Here is a 27202-nt window from a genome sequence, read left to right as displayed (position 1 = left end):
GGATGTCTAAAGACATGGAGCATTTAACTTTGGGATTAAGAGGTAATCACAAATGTGTCCTTCTTCAAGGTGTATACCATTATATCAGAATCAAATGAAAACACAAATCTCCCTAAAATACAAAATACTAAAATTAAAAAGATGCAACAAAACCAGTCTTTCTGCACTGGTAGTACTTTCTGCTCTGGTAGTATCGAGTCATTTCGGGTTCCTACAGGCTGACTGACTTTCTTTGTGCATGCTTATGTACGCGTGTGCTCTGAGTAGGAGTGTAATGGTCTGTTCTCACCCAAAACCAGTTGGATCGCTTCAAAATACATTAATTAAACCATTAGAGTCTGATAGATCACACCTATCATATCACTTCTGAAGACATGGATTTAACAACTGGAGTCTGATGGATTATGTCTATGCTGACTTTATATGCTTTTTGGACTTTCAAAGTTCTGGCCACCATCCACTTGCATTGTATGGACCTACAGACCTGAGATATTCTTCTAAAAATCTTATTTTGTGCTCAGCAAAAGAAAGTCTGGGAAGGCATGAGGGTGAGCTGTTGTTCACACTCTGCTTAAGAAACCACATCTTGACCCATCTGACCTATTTCTAAACTACCTTTTATCTCAAAGCTCTTGGTGATAGTTGTGTATTGTCAGTTGAATTCTTATCTTAGAGCATTTAATATTTTAGATGCATTTCAGTCTGGTTACAGATCTTTACACAGTACTGAAACTGCACTGCTGAAGGTCAGTAATGACCTGTTACAAGCACTCGATACTGGATCGCATGTTGTGCTTGTCTTGTTGGATCTCAGCGCTGCATTCGATACAACTGATTATAACATTCTGTTACATTGTTTGGATAGTGTGGTGGGCATTCGGGGTGTCAACCTGCAGTGGTTAGCCTCCTACCTCAAAGACAGAACTTTCTCAGTGAGCACTGGGAAGTCTTCTTCTTCGTCGGCTCCCTTATCGTGCAGTGTGCCTCAGGGGTCCATTTTAGGCCCTCATCTCTTTTTCCTATACATGCTCCCCCTGGGTGCTATTTTTCAGAAATACAAGATTTCTTACCATTGCTACGCTGATGACACACAATTTTATCTACCGGTTAAAACTGATAGTGGTTGTCCTTTTGAAGTGCTTTGTGACTGTTTTGAGGATATTAAATGTTGGAAATTTGAGGATGTTAAAAATTTGCGATTAAATTAAATTAAAAGTGACATTTTTTGTCATACAGACTGTTTTCTGTTTATTGCGCTGTATATTTTGTATGCCGCATGTTGTTTATTAATGTTGTCACTTACGTATTTGCTCCTTGATTTTTTCTTTTATATGTTTTACATTTTACTGTACAGCACTTTGGTGCAACTCTGTTTCTTTTAAATGTGCTCTAGAAATAAATTTTGACTTCACTTGAGTAAATGATGAGAGAATTTTCATTTTTGGGTGAACTATCCCTTTAAAGTCACATTGAAATCAAAATTGACCCTATTCATTTTATAAATGCATGTTACTGGTCTTAATGCCTTCTAACGATTCATCCATGCATATTTCCTATTTTATTTTTTTTAAATTTACCTCGTAATCTTAAATCAAAATGCCATAACTTGCTCTTATGGTGATACAAGTCAAGCTTTAAGTTAGTTTTAACCCCGCCCTTTCAAGAGTCATGTAAAAAAATCTGCTGTCAAAATAGCTAATCACCTTTTAGATAAAAACATCGCATTGGCATTAGCTAAACCAGCCTGAAAGCTTTTTAAGTGTGATCTGAGGTTGCTGCTGGTGCCTAACTTGAGTCTGTGTTTGTAGCCTGCTAGCTTTTTAGCATCGCTTATCTATCTGTTTTCAGCTTTTAATCTTTAATATCTGCCATTCTTCAGCGTGCATCAGGTTTCCCCCCACATTATACTCTTATCGCGATTCAACTGCGTGCATTTTTCCATGTGCATTCGCTTTCTATTTTTATCGTGATTAAACTGCGTGCATTTTACAGCGTGCATGCATTTTACCATGTGCACCCGTTTTCTCCTCTGTGTTACACGAATTATTGCATCGATCTCAAAGCACCGCTTATCAAAAACAACCATAACAACAAACAATTGCGTGAGGGATTCACATCGATCTCAAACCCTCGCCGCTCAGGAAAGACAAACAATTGCGGTAAGTCATGGCATCTGCTCATATTATTGCTTCCTGCATTACACGCCACAAGTTTACTATAGCTTCTTCCATCAGCAGTGAGGGATTCACACGTGATAAACATAAGGAATAAGTCATGCTGACGGAGAAGTTTAATGAGTTAGAGACACGCATTTGAACACTAATGAGATCAGTGAGAAAGAGAAGCCGGTAGATACTGTTTTGGATGTGGGTAGTACAGTGAACAACACACACACTTTGGTTCTGGCTGTAGAGCCCATGCTGCAGGGCGTTTGGGTGACATTTTGGTGCCATACTCGCTCAGCAAAGCGACACCACTCCTGTTAGGGTTTCCAATCGATTGTCCCCACTCAGTGATGCACCCACTGAGAATCACGTTGAAAGAGCTTTGGTCATATTTGATTCTATAGTAAGGAACATGGAAATAGAGACTCCAGCCACCATTGTTAAATGCATTTCGGGTACCTGAGCGTCTGACATCAGATCAAATTTACAAGTGCTGGCTAATTCTAAACGTAGGTTTTCTAAAATTGTTATTCATGTCGGCACTAACGATGTCCAGCTTCACCAATCGGAGATCACTAGAGATAATGTTAAAGAGGTGTGTGAACTTGCAAAAATGATGTCAGACACTGTAATATGCTCTGGCCCCCTTCCTGCTTGTCGTGGTGACAAAGTTTATAGTAGATTAGTGTCCCTGAACGGCTGGATGTCTGAGTGGTGTCTGGAGAATAGCATAGGATTTATAGACAATTGGAAGAGTTTTTAGGGTAGACCTGACCTGCTAAAGAGAGACGGACTCCATCCCTCCAGGAAAGGTGCCGCTCTCCTCTCTAGTAATTTGGCTTATAGTTTTAATAATGATAGTATCTGACTAACTGGGGCCCAGGTCAGGAAGCAGACAAACTGGCTAATCCAAACGTCTGCTAGCTGCCTTGAGACGTCACACAGGTCGCATAAACTACAACACATAGAGAATGTGTCATCTACATATCATATAGAGACTGTGTCTGTTCCCTGAACTACCAAACACAAACCCCTCACTAAATCATTTAGAAAAAATTTGATTAAGGTCAAACTTGAAAAAATAAAAAATTAATTGAAGAGAAACATCATATAAAGATAGGGCTACTAAAAATTAGATCTCTTTCAACCAAAGCACTATTTGTACATGACATTATTACAGATCATAGTTTGGATGTGCTCTGTTTGACTGAAACCTGGCTTAAACCGGATGAAATTAATCTACTGCCCCAGGTTATTGTTATAAAAATAAGCTTTGTCTGAAGGGTCAAGGAGGAGGTGTTTCTACAATTTACAGTGACGGTTTTGGTTTTACTTAGAGGACAGGATATAAGTTTAAGTCTTTTGAACTAATAATGCTTACTGTAACACCGTCAGATATAAATTTAAAAAAAAAACTGACACATTGGGATTAGCATTTATCGATATTCTCAACTCACTTGGAGTCAAACAAAATGTGACAGGACCAACTCATCGCCATAATCATATGCAAGATTTAATTCTGTCATATGGAGTTGACGTTGATACTACAGAAATTCTACCGCAGAGCGATGACATCTCAGATCATTTCCTCGTCTCTTGTATGCTGCGATCAGCTGATGCCACTCAATCTACACCATGCTATCATTCAGGTAGAACAATTCATTCGACCACTAAAGATAGCTTCACTAATAATCTTCCAGATCTATCTCATACACTCAGTAGGCCCCAAAGTCTAGAAAAACTTGATGAAATAACAGAAAATATAAATACAGTCTTCTCTAGCACTCTTGATAGTGTCGCTCCCCTTAGATTAAAGAAAATTAAAGAAAAAAGACCCGCACCATGGTACAATGATCACACTCATGCTCTCAAGAGAGTGAACTGATGAGTGATGACTACATCATTAATTTAAGTAGCATCATACATTTTTTCTGTCTAAACGTATACTTGTTTACTTAATACTGCTGTTAAAAACACTACCTACAAAAAAAAATTATTTTATTACTGATTGTTCCCTTGTCTCAAACAATTATTAAATAACTTGAAACAATGTTTAACTAAGTAAAAAATTTGCATTAGTTTTTGCTGTGGTACTGAAATTGGTACAGAGAATTGTGAAATGTCACTGGTATTGGTAATGAATACTGACATTTTGACAACGCTACTACTGACCCTATTGGTGCCATTTTTTCGCAATAACAGCGTGGTACTGTACATTCTCAAAAAGCCATGCAGAAATAGATTACAACACGTGCCTAAAACATGTAAGAAGACAAAAAGCTGGTATCATTTGTGTTTTTCAGTACTTTTTGGTTGACAGTGCTGGATGAAAGAGTCCAACCCGATGTCTCCTGTTAGCTGGATTCCTAAACAAACAAAGTGGTAACAGGCTCCGGGTCTACAAAAATAAACCCCAGACCACACAGTCATTGTTGTGCCATGCATGTAGCACAATGTTCATCCAGAATTCCACAATTAAGGAGGAATGTTGACGAATGTTTGTGGTGCAGCCATCAGCACGTCTCCCTAGACGTCTCATAATCAAAACAAAATAAACAACCACTCAGGGCTCTTATCTCAATAGTCTTCTTCTGTTCTCACTCCATCTACTCTCATCTTTTTAAGAAACCATCTTTCATCCATCAGTTGTAATATTTTCATTGAAACTAATGTTTGGCCAACTGCTGATTTCTGTAACTAAATTGGATATCCAGTGATAAATAATCTCTTGATGATTGCAATGGGATAATATTTAGGAAAAACCACCTGCTTGTTTGTCGTGACTGATGTCGCTTCATAGCCCGCACACACAGTCATTTGAAGAACTATAAGAATACCATTGGAGGTGATTCTATGGCCTGGAAAGTGTTCAAAGCAGCTAACAGAAAACATTTATTTTCCCCTGAAAGGGAAAATCAATTAAGGCGTGCAGAAGAAATTCAAGGACATTACTGGAATACTGGGATGATTCATGCAGATCAAAACAAAGACATAAAAAAAGTTGTTTTCACTTATCAATTCATTTACTATTTTCTCTGAATGTGGATCATCTCAGCATGGAATGTTTAAAGTATTTCCATGAATATGCGTGCACTTCTGTAAACAAAGGTTTATGACTCCATTTGAAAACAAAATTGTTACTTGGACACCAGTCTAAACAAAAACTACATAAGCTTCTAAGCAATGTTCATAAATATGATTTCAGTACTTTGTGATTTTGTATTCCTCCCAACTAAAATAAAGGCACCAAAAAATATTTGTAAGGACAATAAATCCTCCATAAAACAAATCTCATAGCTTAGGTAGATTATTCCATGTGTCCTTGGGCTATACCTATTGTTGCAAAACAATGAATGCTGCTTCCTTTCAAAACAAAAGTTAAACCAGACGATATCCATTCTGCAGGAATTGTAAACATGTTGTGCTTTCTTTCCAGTGGCCTCAAGTACTTGGACTTAGACATCCAATTTCCTTCTAAATATATATATATATATATATATATATATATATATATATATATATATATATATATATATATATATATATTTATACACACAATTGAAATTATTCAACCCCCCCCACCCCCATTTCAGATGACCCAGAATTTTTAAACTTTACATCTATATCAGCTGAGTGACACATTCAAAGTCATAGTGTGAATATATAACCTAATATTTCTAAATAGCAGGATTTTTTTAAAATACAGCCATATCATAATTATTCAACCCCTATTGCATGTAGCTGTTTCTTAAATATGTAAGGCTACACAAGTAATTGTTTTAAAACAAAATTAAGTCATCAATCTGCAATGGCACTTATTTAAGTTTTAAAATTTAAGTTTAGCGTTGTAAGCAAAAATGTATTTCTATGCAAAAAAAATGCTATTAAAAATAAGCTGTTTCAAAAGCTCATAGAGGAGATTATTTCATTACACAAGAAAGGTCATGGCTAAAAGTACATTTCCAAGGCACTTCAATTTCCAGTAGACAAAGTTGGCAGCACCATTCATACATTTTTTAAATATGGTACAACAGCAACCATCTTGGGGTGTGGAAGAAAGCAAAACTTCACCAAGAGAAATATTGACTTGAATATTCAAGAAGTAATTAGGAAAGACCTGTGGAGTCCTGGAAGAAGGTTTTATAGACGTATGACACTAAACTGAAAATGTGTTTTAGACCCATGGGTCAGCAGTACGTCTGGAGTAAGATGACAAGGTGATAACAAGAGCGACACCATCCCCACAGTCAAGCATGGAGGTGGGTCAGTCCTGTTATGGGGGTGTTTTGCGGCTGCAGGAAACGACTATCCTGACTATGTGACTGACACCATGGATTCTTTCAGGTATCAGGCCATTTTGGCATGAAAAATGTGATGCCTTCAATGTGTAAATTGAAGCTCGGTGATCACTGGACTTTCCAGCAAGACAATAACACCAAGGATACATCCAAGTTGTCCAAAATCTGGTTCAGGGATAGGTCGTAGAATGTCCTTAAATGGCCCTTTCAGTCCATCATTAAAATCCCATTGCAAACCTTTGTTGGAATTTCAAGGAAGCAGTGGCAGCACAGAATCCAAAGAATGTCAATGAGCTGGAAGCTTTTGCTCATGAGAAATGTGTAAAAATTCTAATAGAGAGGTGTCCGAAGCCTGAGAATACTTACCTGAAACATTTATTTGCTGTTATTAAAGATAAAGGATGCTCCACAAATGATTGACTTTGGGGGTTGAATATGTTTGACATGACATTTGTGAGAGAATTAGTTATTTTTTATTTTAAAATTTGGGTAAACTGAACTCTTTGTTCTCAAAATCACTAAAATGTGTATTAAAAACTTTGACTTTTACTGAGGTTTTAGATGATGTGTTTTAATTCACATCACCAGAATGTATTGCTGGTCAGGGGGGTTGAATAATTTTGCTTGCAACTATATATACTGTATATATATATATATATATATATATATATATATATATATATATATATATATATATATATATACACACACACTACCGGCCAAAAGTTTTGAAACACTTGACTGAAATGTTTCACATGATCTAAATAATCTTTTGATCTGAAGGTGTATGCTTAAATGTTTGAAATTAGTTTTGTAGACAAAAATATAATTGGGCCACCATATTAATTTATTTAATTATAAAACAAAAATGTTATAATAAAAAAAAAAAGTTTTTGAAATTGATGACTTGAACCAAATAATAAAGAAAATCAGCCAATAAGTGCCCAACATAGATGGGAACTCCTTCTATACTGTTTAAAAAGCATCCCAGGGTGATACCTCCAGAAGTTGGTTGAGAAAATGTCAAGAGCACATGTCTGCAAATTCTAGGCAAAGGGTGACTACTTTGAAGATGCTAAAATATAACACAGTTTTGATTTATTTTGGATTTTGTTTAGTCACAACATAATTCCCATAGTTCCATTTATGTTATTCCATAGTTTTGATGAGTTTACTATTATTTTAAATGTGAAAAAAAAAATTATAATAAAGAATGAGTAAGTGTTTCAAAACTTTTGACCGGTAGTGTGTGTATATATATATATATATATATATATATATATATATATATATATATATATATATATTATATTTTATTTTTTATTTATTTTATTTTATTTGTATTTATTTTTTTTGTTTTGTTAAAATACTGACATTGAATACATTGTATAGCAGTTAGTAAACAGTTCTCCTCAAAGGGATAAAAAAAACAACAACAAAAAAAAAAACAGTTCTTGAGGCATTCCTGAAAGGCTACAAGAGAACGTCCCACTGCAATAACAAGGGGTTCTGAGAGAATTCAACAATGAACTGTAATTGCCTTTACAGACAACCCAGACAGCCACGGCCACTTTACCTGCATGCACTTCAATCACTTTATAGACCCTGCTGTTGAACACAACATCACCGTGCAGCTGGGTGCAACTACAGTAACGCCTTCCAAAACGGTCAGAAATCTAGGAGTAACCATCGATAACAAACTATATTTCACAGACCACATCTCAAAGACTGCAAGATCATGTAGATTTACACTCTACAATATCAGGAAGATAAGACCCTTCCTCTCTGAACATGCCACACAACTTCTTGTTCAGTCACTTGTCATAACTAGACTGGACTACTGTAATGCTCTCATTGCAAGCCTCCCTGCATGTGCAATTAGACCCCTGCAAATGATCCAGAATGCAGTAGCACGTCTGGTCTTTAATCAACCAAAGAGTGCGCATGTTACACCACTCCTTGTCTCTCTTCACTGGCTGCCGGTTGATGCACGTATCAAGTTCAATGTTCTGATGCTGGCATACAGAACAGTCACTGGGTCTGCTCCAGCATACCTAAAATAATTTCTGCAGAGCTATGCACCCACTAGAAGCCTGTGGTCGGTTAAGGAACGTCGCCTTGTTTTACCAACACAAAGAGGCACCAAAACACTTTCCCGGACTTTCGGCTTCATCATACCACGTTGGTGGAATGACCTTCCCAACTCCATCTGTGAAGCTGACTCACTTTCTGTCTTCAAAAAATGGCTAAAACACATCTTTTCCATGAGCACTTAACCAGTCACTAAAAAAAAAAAAATTCTTGTTGCACTTTAATCTGATTTGAATGCTATTCTGATGCTAGTGAAACTTTGTAATATGGCACTTTTTGTACCACTGTCTCCTTAGGATGATTCGCTTATGTTTTCCTCTTTTGTAAGTCACTTTGGATAAAAGCGTCTGCCAAATGAATAAATGTAAATGTATGTATAGACTTAAACTCCCCGTGAAGTACCTTGATGAATGCAGTTCGATTTGCAGGGTGAATTTCCATGACTTTTCCATGACTTGAAAGCTAATTTCCATGCCCAAACATTTAGCCTTTAATTCTGAAAATGGCACCGAAATCACAATAGGAAATAAAAAATAAAAAAACATTGTTTCATAATTTAAACTGAAAACATTTAATTAATTAATAAATTAATAATTAAAAATGACTTCAACTTGTAGTAAGTTCCCAGTGGATAGACTAACTTACAACAGGTGATATTTTAGCATGTGCAATTAAACAGATGCAGTATTCAAATATACTATATAAAAAAAAATTTAAAAAAAAGGGAAACACCAAAATTTATCTAAATGACATTTGCACATTTTAAAGACTGTAGGCCCAGCTGCACAAGATCCCCTTTGAGTTTGGTTTGAGTTTAATGTTTTTATATATAGTGTTTGTTAATGCTTGTTATATGGACAATACTGTGGTTACAGTGTTTTTCTTACAAACAAAGAGAGAACAGCCTAACCCTAATTCAATACGAACCTCCCTGGCATGCTCCTCTATGAGACCAGTTTACCTGGAAGCCTTTAGAATGTGCTTCTGTCATTAAGGTGAATTTTGTTTATAATATTTGAAAACTGCATTTGTATAACTGCGCATACTGACAAAATATCAACTGTAGTATTTCAGTCTAACAACTAGGAACCTGCGACATCCTCTGGAATATGAACATGACATCTTTGTGAGTTTTAGTGATTTGTTTTCCTAAAATAATCGAATACTATACTCATATCACTGGACTTACTTTAATAATCTCATCTGTAGTAAATTAGTGAAAATACTGCACTTTTACTGTTTTTTTTTTTTTATGTTAATTGCACGTCAACAATATAGTGGGTGGAATTTTCAGATGGTCCCTTGATAAATGTAGGGGGAGGGTGTGTTCTCGTTTTAGAAAGCATTTGATTGGACAAGGTTTCTCAACCTCTATGTGATGTCATGGATGTTCTTTTAAGTCTTTAAAGCCGGAAGACAGAGACTATAGATTTGAAATGCTTATATCTTCTGAAAACTAATTGTGTAAACATTCAGAAGTATACTAGCATATAGATGACCTTAAAGCTAATAGATATGGGCTGAAAGCAGCAAAACTTTAATTTTGATTTCATAGGGTCTTTAAAACAGCCAATACTAGTGATACCACTGTTCAGTATTCCCTGTGAAAGCTCTGTGACAGAAAATTTACAATGTCTCCATTCCTCTCTTCAAGTAAACAAAAGAACGAAGAAGCTGACAGTTCTTACCTTAAATGCGAAGCTGGATTGAAGCATGTCTTTGTCACATCGGTGATGCTGGGGTTGCAGCAATCGCCATTATCATAACCGTAGTTCTCGCAATTGCACTCTGGGTCACAGACGCCATTGCCTTGTTTCTGCTCAGGACATCGGGTCCTAGGCTTGCAGTAACCAGCATCAAAGCCAGTCAGGGTGTGGTTACACTCAGGGTCACAATCCTCATCGCCCACCTTGCTTATGTCACAGTTGGCGAGTACTAGACGGTTAAACAGAGAGGAATTGCTCACATTGTGCACGGTCAACTCCCAGGTGATGTTGTACATGCTAAAAGCTTCGTTCAGATGCTGATGTTGCAGGTGGATCTGCTGATCTGTCACTGTTGGTTTGCGCTGAAAGTCGTCAAACACGTTCACGACGCGGTAACGCACTGTTTTGGGATGCCGGAAGCTCCAGAATTGATTGTAGTTGCGCACCACTTCCGTGTTATCACACACAGTCTGTCCGCAGGCTGGGGGCTCCAAGGTGGTGTCCAAAGAACCCAGCCCAGCTCGAGGACCCTCATCTGGTATCGGGAAACTGCCATCCTTCACCGCCAGCCATTTGCGTGCCGGATGGTCAAAGGTCTCACGGATCACCAGGTCAACCAGGTCCTCGTGTCCATGCATGTCCCTTATGATCTGTCTCTGAGAGAGAGCCTGTCGCCACAGACTGACACGCTCCACAGAGCCTCTGTAGTTATGATTTAAGGCATTTCCTCCGACCATCAGCACCTTGAGTTTCAGATGAGATCATGTCGTTATATTTATTCATTTAACTGAATTTGCATATTATTTAAGATCTGGCAGAACATTTGACCTTCTAGGCAAATTCATTAAATAATAATAATTACAAATAAAATCTGACCCACTGTATATTTGGTATCTTTAACTACAGTGTACTGGCCAGTTATGTAGTACTTGAGTCCAGGACTCAAGTCACGATTTGTATGACTCGAGACTCGTCTCGACTCAGACACTAATGACTCAGACTTGAACTCAACCATTGAGTGCGTTACAACCTTTAACTGAGGACGTCATCCATAGCAACTCCTGAAGAGCGCAATTAACCCCCTTTCAAGTGCTCTTATGCGAGTGCCATCTGCAGAGTCTTGTGCCAAACTCTGCAAAAATATAAACGAGGTATAAACTTTTCAAATATAAACTTAGAAAGTGAACGCAAGGTTTCAACGTTTTCAACGATCGTGTATTGGCAAAATGTTCCTGGTCATTGTGGGTTAATTCATACATGAAGTGTCAATGATGAGGAGGAAACACCTGCTTACTCTATTTCTGTTAAGATTATAAAATGAAGAAACAGAAAATAAGAAATAAGGGCTCGTGGGTTTAATCAAAGAGCCTTAAAATAATGTGAACTCTTTTGAAATGTAACTATGGTTTTACTATAGTAATATTGTAGTAACCATGTTTTTTGGGTGCAAACCATAGTTTTGATGCAATTTACCATAGTGTTACTACAGTAATGGGGTATTATTATAGTGTGGTTTTACTGCAGTAATACAGTATTGTAGTATCTGTCCAACATCTGTGGTTTAACTGCATGCCAAATATAAGATAATATAAAATATCACTTCCCATGAGAGAATATGTATTCTTTGTAATTAACAATCTAATACTCTTTTAAGAATGCTGTGTAAAAGAAATACGTCATTAAGTAGAAATGGTATGTAAAGAAATTCAGTTTTAAATGCAAAGAGTAAAAGAAGACTACATGTGTGGAAATTTGTATTTAATTTTTAGTTTGTTGTTGTTTGTAATTTTAATTATTTCATAATTGTGTTTCTTAATCTTGCACCTTGGGCCCATGAGTTAGGTTGTGGGTTGAGCATCCCCCCTGGGGCATAGGCATATGATTTTTATTTTTATTTTATTTTTTAGATCTTATTTTTTAATAAACGTCATTTTGTACACCTTATCATTGTTTGTGCTCCCTTATTGCTATCCCTTTTATTTTTCTCCATTAACCAACATCTTATGGAGTTTTGTGTTCTTTGCCACAGTCGCCTTTGGCTTGCTCAATGGGGTTATAAATACAATTATTATTTAATTACTTATTTTTAAAGACAATTCACAATTGTATTGTATTAAACTACACAATGATGACTCTAAGACATTATAGATATTACAGTTTCATTTTCTGTTAATGCATGATCTTCTGTAAAGCTGCTTTGAAACGATGTGTGCTGTGAAAGGTGCTATACAAACAGAGGTGGGTAGAGTAGCCCAAAACTGTACTCAAGTAAAAGTACAATTACTTTAAAAAAAAATTTACTCAAGTAGAAGTAAAAGTACTAACATAAATAATTACTTGAGTAAGAGTCAGAAAGTATCCAATAAAAAGGGTACTCAAGTAGTGAGTAAATCGTTACTTTCACAAATGACATAATAGACGTTAACTCCCCTATATTCCATTACATAATACACATTTAACATGTATTACAGAATTATTATTATTATTAATGGAAATTCTGTTATCATTCAGCATCATGTTGTTCCAAACCCATATGACTTTCTTTCTTTCATGCAACACGAAGTAGATATTAGACAGAATGTTTGCCTGTGTCACTATTTACTTTCAGTGAATTTTTTTTTCTCCATATTTTGAAAGTGAATGGTGACCGAGACTGTCAGTCCCTAACATTCTGTCCAACATATTTTGTATTCCACATAATGCAAAGCGTCACACTGGTTTGGAACAACATGAGAATAGGGAAATTATGACAGAATATTAAATTATGGCTGAGCGATCACTTTAAAGGGATAGTTCACCCAAAAATGAAAATTCTTTCATCATTTACTCACCCTCATGCCATCCCAGATGTGCATGACTTCCTTTCTTCTGCAGAACACAAATTAAGATTTTTAGAAGAATATTTTAGCTATGTTGGCCAAAATGTTGATGCTCTAAAAAGCACATAAAGGCAGCACAAAACTAATCCATAAGACTCCAGTAGTTAAATCCATATCTTCTGAAGTGATATGATAGGTGTGGGTGAGAAACAGATCAATATTTGTCATTTTTTGCTAGACAGCAGTGGCGATATGCAGAGAATGTGAATCATCAAAAACACAAGAAGAAGAATGTGAAGGTGATCTGTTTCTCTGTTTCTCATCCACACCTGTCACATCACTTCTGAAGATATTGATTTAACCACTGGAGTCTTATGGATTACTTTTATGATGATTTTGTTTAGCTTTAAAATGTTCACTTGCATTGTATGGACCTACAGAGCTGAGAAATTCTTCTAAAAATCTTCATTTGAGTTCAGCAGATGAAAAAAAGTCATACACATCTGGGATGGCATGAGGATGAGTAAATAATAAGAATTTTAATTTTTGGGTGAACTATTCCTTTAAGGGCTCTTGTCAGATCTGGATGAATTTGTCAATAAGAAGAGAGGTTTGGAAACATTTCTAGTAATTATTATGGTGAAAACGTGAAAATGTCCTACAGGGACATTATATATAATGCTGAAATATAAACCAAAGCAAGATCATGTTATTAATGCCTTCTTTTGCTTTTTCATAGCTTTTAAAGTCCTGCACAGATTCTTATTTCAGTGTAGTTACAGTTTTCAGAGTCAAAAGAATTTAGATCATTAGTTCTGTACAGTACCTCCGCTCTCTAAATGCAGAGTACACAGCCTAGTGCGTAGGGCACCAAACTCATCATGAAACACTTGCTGTGTCTGAAACCGCCCCTATCCACTATATAGTGCACTATTTCGAGTGTCCGCCATTTTGTAGGATTTTGTCCCTACTTTTGTTCACTCATTATTACCCACAATGCACTCTAATTTCGAGTGTACATTTGATGTACACTCGTCGACGGTTAATTGCCCACAATCCACCACGGGTAAGACGTACGAGTTGGGAGTTTACTGCTTCCTTCACTCCTGCAATGTTTCCTTTCATGCTGAATGTATTAAATTACTTTTTGACAAATCATTACTTGATTAAAATAACATAATAACATACAAATACATTTTAAAATGTACTCTTTATTTGATCAAATGTGTTTACTCTTTATATTAACACATAGTATATATTAAAAATGACAAACAAAATGAAGATTTATTGTATTAATATATTATTTAATATGAATAACAAGTAAGGCCCAAGCATTGTAAATGTTCATATGTGATGTTTCTGCGACAGCCCCAGTGCTCCGGCACTCGGTGTACACGTCAGCATCCGAATTCACTCACTCATTTCGTTCACTCACTGCTGAGATATAGTGCACTAACTGCCATTCACTATATAGGAAATAGTGAACGAGTGAGATTGCGGACAAGGCCACTCTCTTCGCCATACTATCGCCTCGCGCCCGCACATCTCTCACGCGCGCGCCCTGCGCACCTCGCTGTGCTCGCGCAGAAATGCTGTCTGTTCGCGCTCCAGTTGTCAATCACTCAGCAGAGCTAAGGCATTTACAGTTAACTTGGATGTTTACATGGATTTATATAGTTAATCCGCCTTAAGTAGCTGCGATAGTTCCCAGTGCCCCCGCGAGGGCGCGGGGTAAATTCATAAATACTGCTCATTACATGCGGGACACGGGACAAAGCGCACTGATATATTGCTGCACTGATTTAAAAGTGTACACTTAAAAACTGATGTCATAAGAGCCCAGTTACAGAATCACCCTGAAAATTACCAACACATTCACACTTCTACTTAATGTATTTCTTTTCCACAGCAGTATTTAATTATAAAGAATACATATTCTCTCATGGGAAGTGAGAGTTACCTTGATATTTTATATTCTCTTATATTTGGCATGCAGTTAAACCACAGATGTTGGACAGTTACTACAATACTGTATTACTGCAGTAAAACCATACTATAATAACACTGTATTACTGTAGTAACACCATGGTAAATTGTATAAAAACTATGGTTTGCCCCAAAAAAAAAAGTTACTACAACATTACTATTGTAAAACCATAGTTACATTTCAAAAGGATTAGTTTTCAGAGATGTTCACATTATTTTAAGGCTCTTTGACTAAACAAATCTTTTTTGACTTTCTCATTTTCTGTTTCTTCATTTTATCATGTTAACAGAAATAGAGTAAGCGGGCTTTTCTTCCTCGTCATTGCCACTGCATGTATGAATGAACCTACAATGACCAGGAACATTTTGCCATTACACAATCGTTGGAATAGTTAACCGGAGTGCCTTCCGTTCACTTTCAAAGTTTATATTTGATAAGTTTATATCTCGTTTATATTTTCGCAGGAGTTTAGCGCGAGCCTCTGCAGACGGTGCTTGCATCAGAGCGCTTGAGAGATGGTTAATCTTCACACGCTGTCGTGCCCTTTAGGAGCTGCTCTGGGTGACCTCCATGGTTAACGGTTGTAACGAGTCCTCTCCTCTGAGTAAAATGCACTCAATGCTCAAGTGGGGACTTGACTTGGACTCAACACAGACACAATATTGGTGACTTGGCCTCAGACTTGAGCAGTGAGGACTTGAGACTTGACTCAGACTCGAGATTTGACTACAACAATGGTACTGGCATTTAAAAATTAGGCATTTCATACAATTTACTTACAGTATTGTGTACATACATGTTGTAACTTACATATTAAGTACCAAAATATAATTACATCTATAGTAACACTGCAAACCTTACCTTCACCCTAAACCTAGACCTACCCTTAAGCCCAAGCCTTACTATGATCCAAGACTCCAATTATGTTGAGATACGGGCTCTGTGGGGGCAATACCATCTGTTGCAGGACTCCTTGTTCTACATCTATTCTATTTGCAAAAGGAATGCTTAGAAATCTTAAGACAAATGAAACATCTAAGACTTTTGCACATACTGTAATTTGCAAGGCTGTTGATTTAAGGAATTAATTCAGTGTTATACAAATAACAAAATAAACACAATTATTCATCCCACCTGAACTTACTGTACGTAAACTCCATAATTTGGAATTTTCCTACCATCGAAGTACCACCTTAAAGTTTTTGCAAGCTTTCAGTCAGCAGGGGGCAGTCAGCGCAACACCAGCGGTACAAGCAACAAACCACACTTACTGAAAGCAGGCAGCATTAAATGAGTAAAGGAGCCTCTCACAGAAAGACGCGTTCTTGCATACAATAACAACACTTAAAGCTTTGGCCTCTGGGGAAAGTGTTTTGAAACAACATACTATAGGCTTTTAAGAAAAAAATAAGAAGCAATTTTGAAGCACAAAATGATTCATGAAACTACAAAAATGAAAAAAGGTAATCTAACATAAGAAACAGCAAATATAGCAGGGCAGGGTCCATCACCGACTAGACAGAAGCATAATGCTTAATGTAATGAACAATAAACTGAATGAGCGTGTACACTCAGTAAATGGAGATGGAAATTCTTTCAACAAAAACTAGACTGGGGCAAACAGTAAATAAAATGGAGTGAGGAACCAACTGCCAAATTTTTATTTTTTTATTTTTTAATTTTTTAATCAAAGGTGCTATAATGCCTTTCTGGATCTTTCCGGTCCAATTTAACCCTTTATCTCAACCTCAGCCAAAGCAGCCAATGCAAATCTTGTGAGTTTCCCAGATCAACACTTATGTATCCAGCAAGTACATTGTATCAGATGGTTAATGTCAGTGTAAGTACATTGTAGTTAAAGACACCAAATATAAAGCAAGACCTAATTAATCTATACGTATGCTTCTCCAAAACCATGTCAGATATACTTTGTGAAAATTTAAGACTTAGGCAAAAATAACTAAACTTACCTTACACTTTTTAGTAAGGGGGCTGAAGACATCACCTGACTGTTCTCTGCTTAAAGCTGTCTGAGCACCATTGACATAAAGTTTCATATAGAGGCCATTGTAAGTCACAGCTATGTGGGCCCAGTGGCCAGGTAAGTAGCGAGCATTTGAGTGAATGGAGGTAACTTTGTGGGCTCGATCTGTCTTTAGGGAGAAGAAGAAACGTGGGTCACGGTTTCCCTGTTCACTCACGGCTTTAATCCCCAACAGCCATCCTCGATCGCTGGAAGCATAGAAGCATTTGTCGAAGAGACCTGCGGTCAAACATATAGAACAAATGCATAAGGAGGAAGATTCCATTTCTCAATGAACAAACAAGTTCCTCACACATTGCATATTGTGTATTTGTTTGTTTGTTTAGTTACTTAAGTCTTTTTGCAACCTGGTCTCTTAGAATCACTATACTTACATGTCTGCAAAAGTATCAGCAAGTCGACACATGAGACAAAATTGTCATAGAAGCACAATTAAATGACGTGGTTGTTTTAGCAATTGTGTTTTTCATTTCACCTTTGCTTGTTATTACACTATCAGTTAGGTTTAGGTTGAAGGTTTAGGGCAGGGATGTCGGTTTTGTTGCTTTAAAACTCGATAGAGCATTGACCTTAAAAAACCTCATCTGTTTGGAAGAACATTTAACTAAATTTAGCACAGTGGACATTTCACCTCGGAACTGCTGCTATACGTGTAACGAACCATGTAATATAATTTATCAAAAATGTTTCCATAGTCACGTAATTTTCATGGGATCAGGCTGACTTTTTGCCTTTTATTAGATAGGACAGTGGAGAAGTCACAGGAAATACGTTGCGAGTGCACATAAGCAACACCACTCAACATACTGGAGCATGAATAATACATGCCAGGCCACGACCCGGCAATAAATAAATTTTTGTTGTATGCTCAACATACAAAAAAAGAATGGTGATGCACATTGTTACATGAAAAATGTGTCATGAATAATAATCATTAACTAGATTTTTAACATTTTCGGAAGAAAGTGTGAGTGGTGTTTGCCCATGCAGAACTGTTCTAGGTGGTTACTTGCTACTCCTAGTAAAAATATCCCACACCTAGGACTCGATATCCCATAAAACTCAACATGTTATTCTGGTCTTTAAATATGGATCAGGTCCCTGCTTTAATGTATGTCTATGGGATTTGGTTTTTTTTTACCCTTTGTATGTTTGATTTCTTAGAAAAGTAATAACAAACATTTCCTCAACAAGCCACATTATTTGAGGTATCATTAATATCCTGAACGGTTTGCTCTATGGATGAGTTACATGCCAAAGTTTAATACATATGAGCAAAAGTAATAGCAAGCACCACTACTTAGTAATGTTACAGGTACTATATGAAATCACTTTATAGTTCATAGTAAGTGCACCTCCAATGTGCCCAAAAATACCACTCTGCTCCAAGCGTGCCATTATGCTAGTGGCAGCAAAACAATATTTTCCTGTTTCTCTTGGACAGTGTGTGTCAGGTTCAGCACTGTAATGTGTTTTTACTTTTGAGTGAATCTCTGGCATTCCCTTCACTGACTCTCAAATCCCTCACTGAATTTTGTATACAATGATTGTGGTGATTAATCTAAAGGAATATTTTGTTTGGTTGCTTTTTTTTCCAGATGATTATTTACATCTAGATGAGATCTACTACTGATCGCATATTGCAATATACCAAAAGAAAAATTAGTGTTTATGTGTGTTCTCATAACTCTCATCCATCAAATTCACTGGATGACATCTCTTTTTCTGACATTCGGAATCTTCCTAAATGTCTAGTTGCTGAACAGGATTTGGATCGAGTGAGAATGTTGACTCTGGGTGGAGTCTGTGGGGCCATACAAGGGGTCAGCACTGTTCAACATTACAGGTTTACCATGGTACCAGCAGAAAAGTCTGCCATCTGTCAGCATACACACTCAAACTAAAAGGTGCGCTAAAATGCCTGAAGGGTCTATTATGGAAACACCTGTCAGAAGTCTGCCACGCTCAATTAATCTAACACATTACATTTTTCCAGAGGAACCGCACAGTACAGTTGAACGGACACATATTCTCACACACACGCAGGTATTTGCATGCAAACAGAACCGCGCAAAAAAGACTTGTCTTGGGTTCAAAGGCAAGCTTCCTTGCACTTGCCATTTGTCTTGCCTTAGGAAAACATATTCTGTAAATGATTGAGAAAAACAGCCCTTCAGAGATGCTAATGAAAAGCAGAGGTTGGAACAATGGAGTCGAGGCATTTTGACCATACTCTCATTTGGCAAAAGAACTGAAGGGAAGAGGAAATTTCACCAAGGCATGAATGTAAAGACTGCCATCATTTCTCTTTTGTGGTGGACTTTAAGGCCCGATGAAACTTTGGAAATTTTCAATGATACTGCACATGATTTAAGATCCAGGACAGCTAAAAGTAAAACAAAACCCCCTTAAAAAGAAAACCCATTACCATGATATATATGGGAAGAAAACCAGTTGGAGAGTTCATATCAATTAAATGTAAGTCCACATACCAGTGCAAATGATCCCAAATTTAACTATATAAGGGAAGGTTTCTCAAGGCAAACTTTAATGTGTGATAGACAGAGTCTTGTCTGAAAGTTTAAAACATTTAAATGCACTCTGCGCTGTCCTTTAACTCAAACCCTTTATCTTAAAATGCAAACATCCTAACTTAGATGCTAGATGTTACCTAACAGGTCAAACTCGCAATGTATCTCAAATAAGATCTGCAGTGTCAGTCATTTCATATCTCATCATTATGGAAGATGTCAGCTTAGCACTTTTTACACATTTTCCCACCAGTATAACATCCTTTATGCTCTCTTGAACCAGATGGAAAGTGTTAATCCTATGATCAAGTCAACATAAGGTTTTATTGAAATCACAAGACAATGTGATTTTTTTCTGGACTGTTTCCAAAGCTACAAGTCAACAATCAAGAAGATGTACCAACTAGACATTAATGTACCAACTAGACATCTAGTCTGTTGTGTAGTGACATCAGTCCTGACTTACTCTTCAACTGCCAAATCATGTCTGTAATAATATTCATGGACTATAGAGCACTTTTCCAAATCTGTCTCACACACTGCAGACATGGACTCAGCGCTGTTCAGGGTGCTGAATTTACTGACATAGGTAGGACATTTACAGGCATCTTGTACTGCTGAAACATTGTTTTGTTTTGTCTTTAAACACTCTATACGCCCATGGTCAGACTACATAACTGGCCCGTTCCACACACAGATCTGAGTCTTTTGCATTATGGAATAAAAACATGGCATGCTCAAACAACAACATCAGTCTCAACATTAAGGCTAACGACATGCAAAAACAACAACAAAAAGAATGACAAACAACTAGAAAATAAGCGATGGCCTCCTTCCAAACAACAGGATGTTAAAATGCCTTATATTTAAAATGTTTTATATTTAAAAGATTTAGCATGACCACATCTGCCCGAGTGCACTTAAATCACTTTTTCTTGTTTGTTTGTTCTTTTTTATATATATCCTAACACAGCAGATACTGTATGTAGTGATACAGGAAACTACAGATTAAATGCACAGCTGAAGACTGATAAATTTAGATGGAAGGTAGGGGGGCTATAGAGTACAAATATCTCAAGGCAAAGTTTTAAAGATGCCTTGAAAAATGTCCTATATTGAACGCATAGGTGAGTCAAACTGTGTAGAGTTCAAAACCTACACATGCACACATTAGATCCACAAATGCGCACATGCTTGATATCAGAAGTATAATCTATGGATATACTTTATAGAGTTCAGACATCATGTGTACAGTTGTGAGAGATTTTGATTCCATTTTTGATTCCATATACTGTACAATGGGATCCCAAATTCTTGCAAAAATTATTATATTTTTAATTTTCCCATTCTCATACACTTTTTTCCATTACAAATTATAGAATCATCATAACCATTTGAGTGGAACATTTATTGAAAAATGTGAATTGAACATGAACATGAATTTCAGTTGCTTTTTTATTTTGGGAAGGTGGGGGGAATATGCATGTGACACAATATCCATATATACAGTATGTAATGTCTCTGACGTCATCATGCATGAATTTATGGTTCTGTTCCATGCATCTGAGGGGGATTTAATACTGTTTATCTCCATAGTGCTTGAGTCAGGTATTTAGTCCAATGAAAACCCACTGCAAACGGATGATGTCATCTCTATTTGGTGCGATTCTGGATGGGGGGTACATTGGCATTAGATGTCCCCTTCTGAAACAGTGATGCCCACTGACGCATCAGTAGTAGAATCTCAGTCTGATCTGCCTATTCGTGCGTGATTGCGTAGGAAAAGCACACTTTTCAAAGCCAGAGTCGTTTCCCTCTTATGACTTTAAAAAAAAAAAAAGAAAGAAAGAAAAGAAAGAAACCGTGTCTTATTGTGTCGTTTACGCTCTCTGTTGGCAGAAAGTGGAACTGAAAGCGGTGGTGTAACGCTTACTCGGGTAACTTGCGGGCAAAGAACAGCGTGAAATATAAGTGCTTACTGATGTCTCCAGTTATTGGATGAGACTGAAAATGCATGCGATGCACACGATATGGGCACGCATGCAGCCGATGCGCAACCGGGTAGCACACACTTCAAACATCTGCAAAGCTGAGAGCTGCCTCGCTTTTCTCCTGTGTTTTTCCCTCATACATGAATTGAGAGGTGTGTAGGTGGGGGATTTGGGGTCTTTCGGGTATTTGAGGGTCGCATGTGGTTTTAAAGAGAGGCTGGTTCGCGTGGCTCTCCAGACGCGCAAAGACACGGGCAGGGAAAACCCTGAAAACTCCAAGTCCCTCTCTCTCGCTCTCAGAAACAACAAACATGAGCTCTCGGTACATTTGCATCATTCTGACTGAAGCGTGCCAGTATACAGATACTTTATTAGTATAAAAAAGAAAGTGTTGTAAGCCGAATCAGAAAATGGTGCACGTTATCCTTGCAGTTTTGCAGTATTATTTTCCCATGTTCAAAATGAGAACAAATAAATATAAACAGTATGTTGTTTTGTATGTGTGTGTGTGTGTGTGTGTGTGTGTGTGAGCGGGTTTAAGTGGTTTACGAGGACATTTTTTAGGTTACAAACTGGTAATTACAAGGGTATTATGCTATAAATGTGGTTTATGAGGACATTTATAGTGTCCCCAAACATACTAAACGATGTTTTATTGAAAATAAAGGTTTCTGTGAGGGTTAGGTTTAGGGGTAGGATTAGGTTTAGGGGATACAATCTATAGTTCGTACAGTACAAAAATCATTATGTCTATAGAGAGTCCTCATAATGATAGCTGCACCAACATGTGTGTGTGTGTGTGTGTGTGTGTGGGCACTGTATACTGTGTATAAATATATTGAAAATGTATTATATTAACTCCACATAGAAAAATATATTTATATATATATTGTCTAAAGCAAATAACGCAAATGCATCAAAGTATAGCAATATTAAGTTTATCTGTGGAAATATTATTACTTAATCATGCCAACTGTTAGGATCGTTTGAAGACTGCAACTAGTTTATGTGGATATTGTTCGAGTTGAATGTTACGCACTATCGTCATGCTGTCAAACCCACCTGGTTAAGCATCATGTGCATGCAGTATGTTGCTGTATCAACATGCATAATCCTTTTCACAAGCATGCATTAATTTATTATAGACAAACAAAATGTGCATACCAGCTATAACGGTGGGCGAGCGCTGACCACCCTCCGGGTTGACCCACATCTGGAGAGTGAAATTGCCTTTCGGTATCTCTACACCGGGCTTGAGTCTCAGCTGATCCCTTCTGCCAGTGAAATACACGGCTTTACCCTGGGTGGAGTTTGCATCCTCCGCTGGAGAGGAACGGCGGCGCTGGCGGGGGAGCCGGCGGTCCAGCGCGGGCAGGGAGCGCTTGCCCCGGGGCAGTCGGGTGGCACAAGCCCCCGGGAAGACGGCTTTGGATTCTCTGATTTTCACCAGCTCGCGTTTGGATCGGGTCTTCCTCAGGACCGTCCCGCAGTCTGATCCCACGCACAAGATGAATAAGATGGCCAGACACGGAAAAAAAGTCCAAACTTTCATTTTATTCAACTCAAGAGAGATGATGATGATGATGATGATGGCTATGTTATGTCCCAGTGAAATGCGTACGGACGCGCTCTGCCTCTCCACAAGTCCCTCCACTTGTTGTTTTGTCTTTTCTTTTTCTTTCACAATCGTTTGTCAAAACTGAGGTTTCAGATACACAAACCCATTAAGCTTAAGCTGTTATTTCTTCCTAAACCAGCCGGGTTTTTGCTGAAATTGAGGACTGATTCATTGATGTAATCCGTTAATCAATCAGTAATCAATCAATAATGATCTTCATCAACATTCAACACTTACTTCTGTCTTTTTCTACTCGCAAAACAATGTTTGAAAACAATTTATGAATGCGTCCAAACACGACGAGCTGTCATTCCCGAGGATGAAGCTGCTAAAGTTGTCTTGTCATTAGAAGTTGACGCGGATGAGATGTTCTGCAGGATGTTTGGGGGTGTCCACAGCATCGCGAATTCTCATGGATTTGCTGTGAGTTCTGGAGGAGATCCTTCAGTCCTTTAAGAGTAACAGTGTTCCTCAGCTGGCAGCAGAACAGCCCATGTTTCAGTCCTATAAGAGTTTTTCTCCTGTCGGTCCTCCTCTTGCACTGTGCTGAAGTCTCAGGTAAAGCACTGACGGCACGAACATTTCCACACATGCTCCTTCAATGTTGTATCGTTTTTCCAGAATTGGGAAGAGGTGTGTGTGTGCGTGCGTGCGTGCGTGTGTCCCTCTAGTGGCTACAATTCAAACCATCTCATTCATTTGAAAGTTTTCCCAGTCCAAGAGCCCACAGTTGCACTGAATCACTTGTTGTACAATATATACACAATATTATTTGTATTTATTATTTTGTATTGTACACAAGTTGCAATGCAGACCATTTTGAACTGTAAAAAATTATTTCGACCTGACTTAAGCCTTAAACAGACTTTGGTGTAACCTAATGTAGTAATGTTGATTCATTCATAGTAAATACTTTATCTGATTTCAATAAAACCAGTTCATTTAGATTCTACCAGAAATGCCACATTTTTAGGTTACCTGAATTTATTTTCTTTCTTTTTTCATTTTTTTTTTTTTTTTATTTTTTTACTGTGTATACATTTATATGGATAAATAAATTAAACTAGAGCTGTTTTACTTTTGTCATAAAAAGATTAACATGAACACAATTATTCTGCGATAGTTTAATTTATAGAATATTGGCAGGCTAGTGCAGAGTTAATCCTTTGCTTCTATGGATTTTGATACAGGATCACTTGTATCACATTTTATGATAAAGTACATATTATGAGGTAATGTTCATAATGACAATAAAATACAATAAAAAGTAGTGATTGCATGCTGTTCCATAAATTAATTACAAATAAAGCTCATGTAGCTCATTAGAACATCTCCATACATTCTTATGCAAAGTCACATTAAAACATAAACATTGAAGCAAAGTGTAACCAGACATACTCATTACAATAAACTATTTTAAACTTTAAAATATTCCTCAGACTGCTTGCAACCCTCTAAAACAGGAAAGGTGTGAACACGAGAAAGGGATAGAGAAAGAGAATGATGTGGAAGCCGCACTATTCTACATGAAATTGTCCGCAAGTTTATTTCCTCAGTTCTTTGAGGTGGTCTACCTTCTTATGGCAGACTATTGTGAAGTGTGGAGACAGAGCCAGTGTGGAATGCCACAAGATCTTTTGTTCTCTGTTTGTTTGGTGTAAACAAACACGCAGACAGCAGAAAATTGCTACCTACCATAAAACAGGGCAAAACCAATGTTAAATATTTGTCTCAGTTTTGTCACATTGCAGTGGTGAGACCACATTTTTTTCCTTTGTACCGACAGAACAGAAGAATGACATAGGTCAGAGCTGCCAGGTCACCCCGACTGATGGACTATCTTATTTATTAAAAACATAAAATGCCCTAATTCATAATTTGTCACAATGCAGCAAAAATAGACTATTATAGTGGGGTTAACTATAACCCCACTATTATAGCAGGGATTATGTAATTTTGCTTCAGTCTGTTTTGTTTATATTTAATACTGTTAGGGATGTCCCAATGCAATTTTTAAGAGGCCAAGATACTTTCGGTACTCGCCAATATGATACCTATTTTTTGCCTTATTTTTTAATTTATTTTTTTATGTTGCAGTTTTCAAATACAATACTGTGAGACTGATCATTTGAAGACAGCGTGTTTATTATGTTTATGCAAATATTACTCAAAAGACATCATCAAAAATGTCAATCCTGATTATTATTTTTTTCCCCCAAATTCTTTATTTTCTCATAAATTTGTGTTTACTGATTGATTTTTTCTAATTCCGTAATCAAGTTTAATTCAATTTTATCATCAGAAAGGTGTCTAAATAAATGATTTTATTAAAACTTTAATCAAATGAAAATATAACACATTTTCAACATACCATTGCATTATTTTTATCATACAAAGTATTTTTAAACAGATCCTCACAGTGCAATCCCAAATTCGAGTTATTTTTGTCAGCTAAAGTGCTGCACAACAGAACATCACAGATGTGAGATATTGCTTGAATATAATACAATTATTATTGATTAACTACTAGTCATAGCATTATTATTACAGTGTATATTACATAACTATAAAGTAGTGATCTATTTCTGTCACTTTTTTCACCTCTGGAAAAGCAGGTCACTATGTGACACAGTGTGATTATTAAACCGCAAAAGTATGCAATTTAATTAAATAAATATGTAGTCTGCATGTGCTGTGCACTGTAAAGTATTCATGTATTAATGTAATTACCGGAATATATGTCACGTTTTTTTTTTTTTTTTTCATCATCTGAAAGGGGTCCGTGAAGTATAGTACTGAGTGACTATTTTATATAATTTATACGTAATTGTATAACACGCTGCACACCAAAACACATATGCATACACACAAACAGATGACATAATCAGCCATAGATACGTTAGAAGCATTTTGAAGTATCCAATTCAACTCAAGAGTATTTTGCCTTTACAAAGTACTTTATGCAACCACTTTTAATATTCGGTCCCATCATAACATTATTTTTCTAATAAACTCTGCTGTTAAATGCAACTCACATGCACACAAAATGACATTTCATCACACTTGAAATAAAAACATTCAGTGAGTGAAATGGATAATTAGTACATAGCAAAGAGGGTTGGCAAATATCTGAAATATCCACAGATAGACAATTGCTAATGTTAATGAATGAACAGAATACAACAGACATACTGTTGCATTTTACTCACACAGCTGTTTCTGTATACAGCATAGAGATGCGTAGATCCTGAGGTAATCTTCTTCACGGAGTGCATCTTGTATCTGAGTGGCTAAAGGGAAGTCGGGCGGCTGCTCCCAGGTCTTATGTGCCCTTAAAATGGAGTCAGAAATACCGTAATTACGAGTTCCAAGCACATGAATGACCAGCAAAGCCGTAGTTATGAGTGGGAAAGTTGGAATTCTAGATGATACACAAGTTTCCATGCTGGTACTTTGTAAAAGGTGTATCTACATGAGAGATGATGGAAAAACCAATGATTTTGCTCAATTATTTTAACTTCTGTACTTTATTTAAAAAATATGAATTTGTTATATATGACAGTCAACTAATGACTCACCCTTCGCGGTTCGTTTTAAGAAAGTTAATTAATAATTTGTTAGATACTATGTATAAAACATTTATGCCATGTATAAGTGATGCAGGTTTATTCACTTATGTTTATTCAATGGTACAACAGAAAAGAGCTTTTGCCATTGTTATGTATTTGATTGAGTTTGGCCTCTTCCGTATTTTGTTTCCCACTTGAATGCGTAACATATTGTAATGAAAGATCCTTATTGTTTTCATTAGTTTTTAGGGTTCATGCCCCAAAGGGGCAAAAGACCCCTATTGTTTTCGTTAGTTTTCTTATTAGGGGTCAAAGCACCGAAGGGGCGAAAGACCCCTATTGTTTTCGTTAGTTTTCTTCTTCTTCTTCTTCTTCTTATTATT

The 27202-nt window shown here is 36.9% G+C and overlaps 1 protein-coding gene across 1 annotated transcript in view; it reads right to left on the bottom strand.

Annotated features, from left to right (window-relative positions):
* Positions 1-23184, bottom strand: part of LOC127425911 (pappalysin-1-like) — a 224140-nt gene extending 200956 nt beyond the window's left edge. Inside the window, exons 1-3 of the mRNA XM_051672227.1 lie at positions 22797-23184; positions 17037-17329; positions 10243-11003 (exon numbers count right to left, since the gene is read on the bottom strand). Of these exons, the coding sequence (XP_051528187.1) occupies positions 10243-11003; positions 17037-17329; positions 22797-23184 (1442 nt within the window). The remainder of the gene's footprint in view (positions 1-10242; positions 11004-17036; positions 17330-22796) is intronic.
* Between the last annotated feature and the right edge of the window lie 4018 nt (positions 23185-27202).

Source organism: Myxocyprinus asiaticus, chromosome 3, assembly GCF_019703515.2.
Source record: "Myxocyprinus asiaticus isolate MX2 ecotype Aquarium Trade chromosome 3, UBuf_Myxa_2, whole genome shotgun sequence".
NCBI classification, from domain to species: Eukaryota; Metazoa; Chordata; class Actinopteri; order Cypriniformes; family Catostomidae; genus Myxocyprinus; species Myxocyprinus asiaticus.
This window is presented reverse-complemented; position numbering and strand designations above follow the sequence as displayed.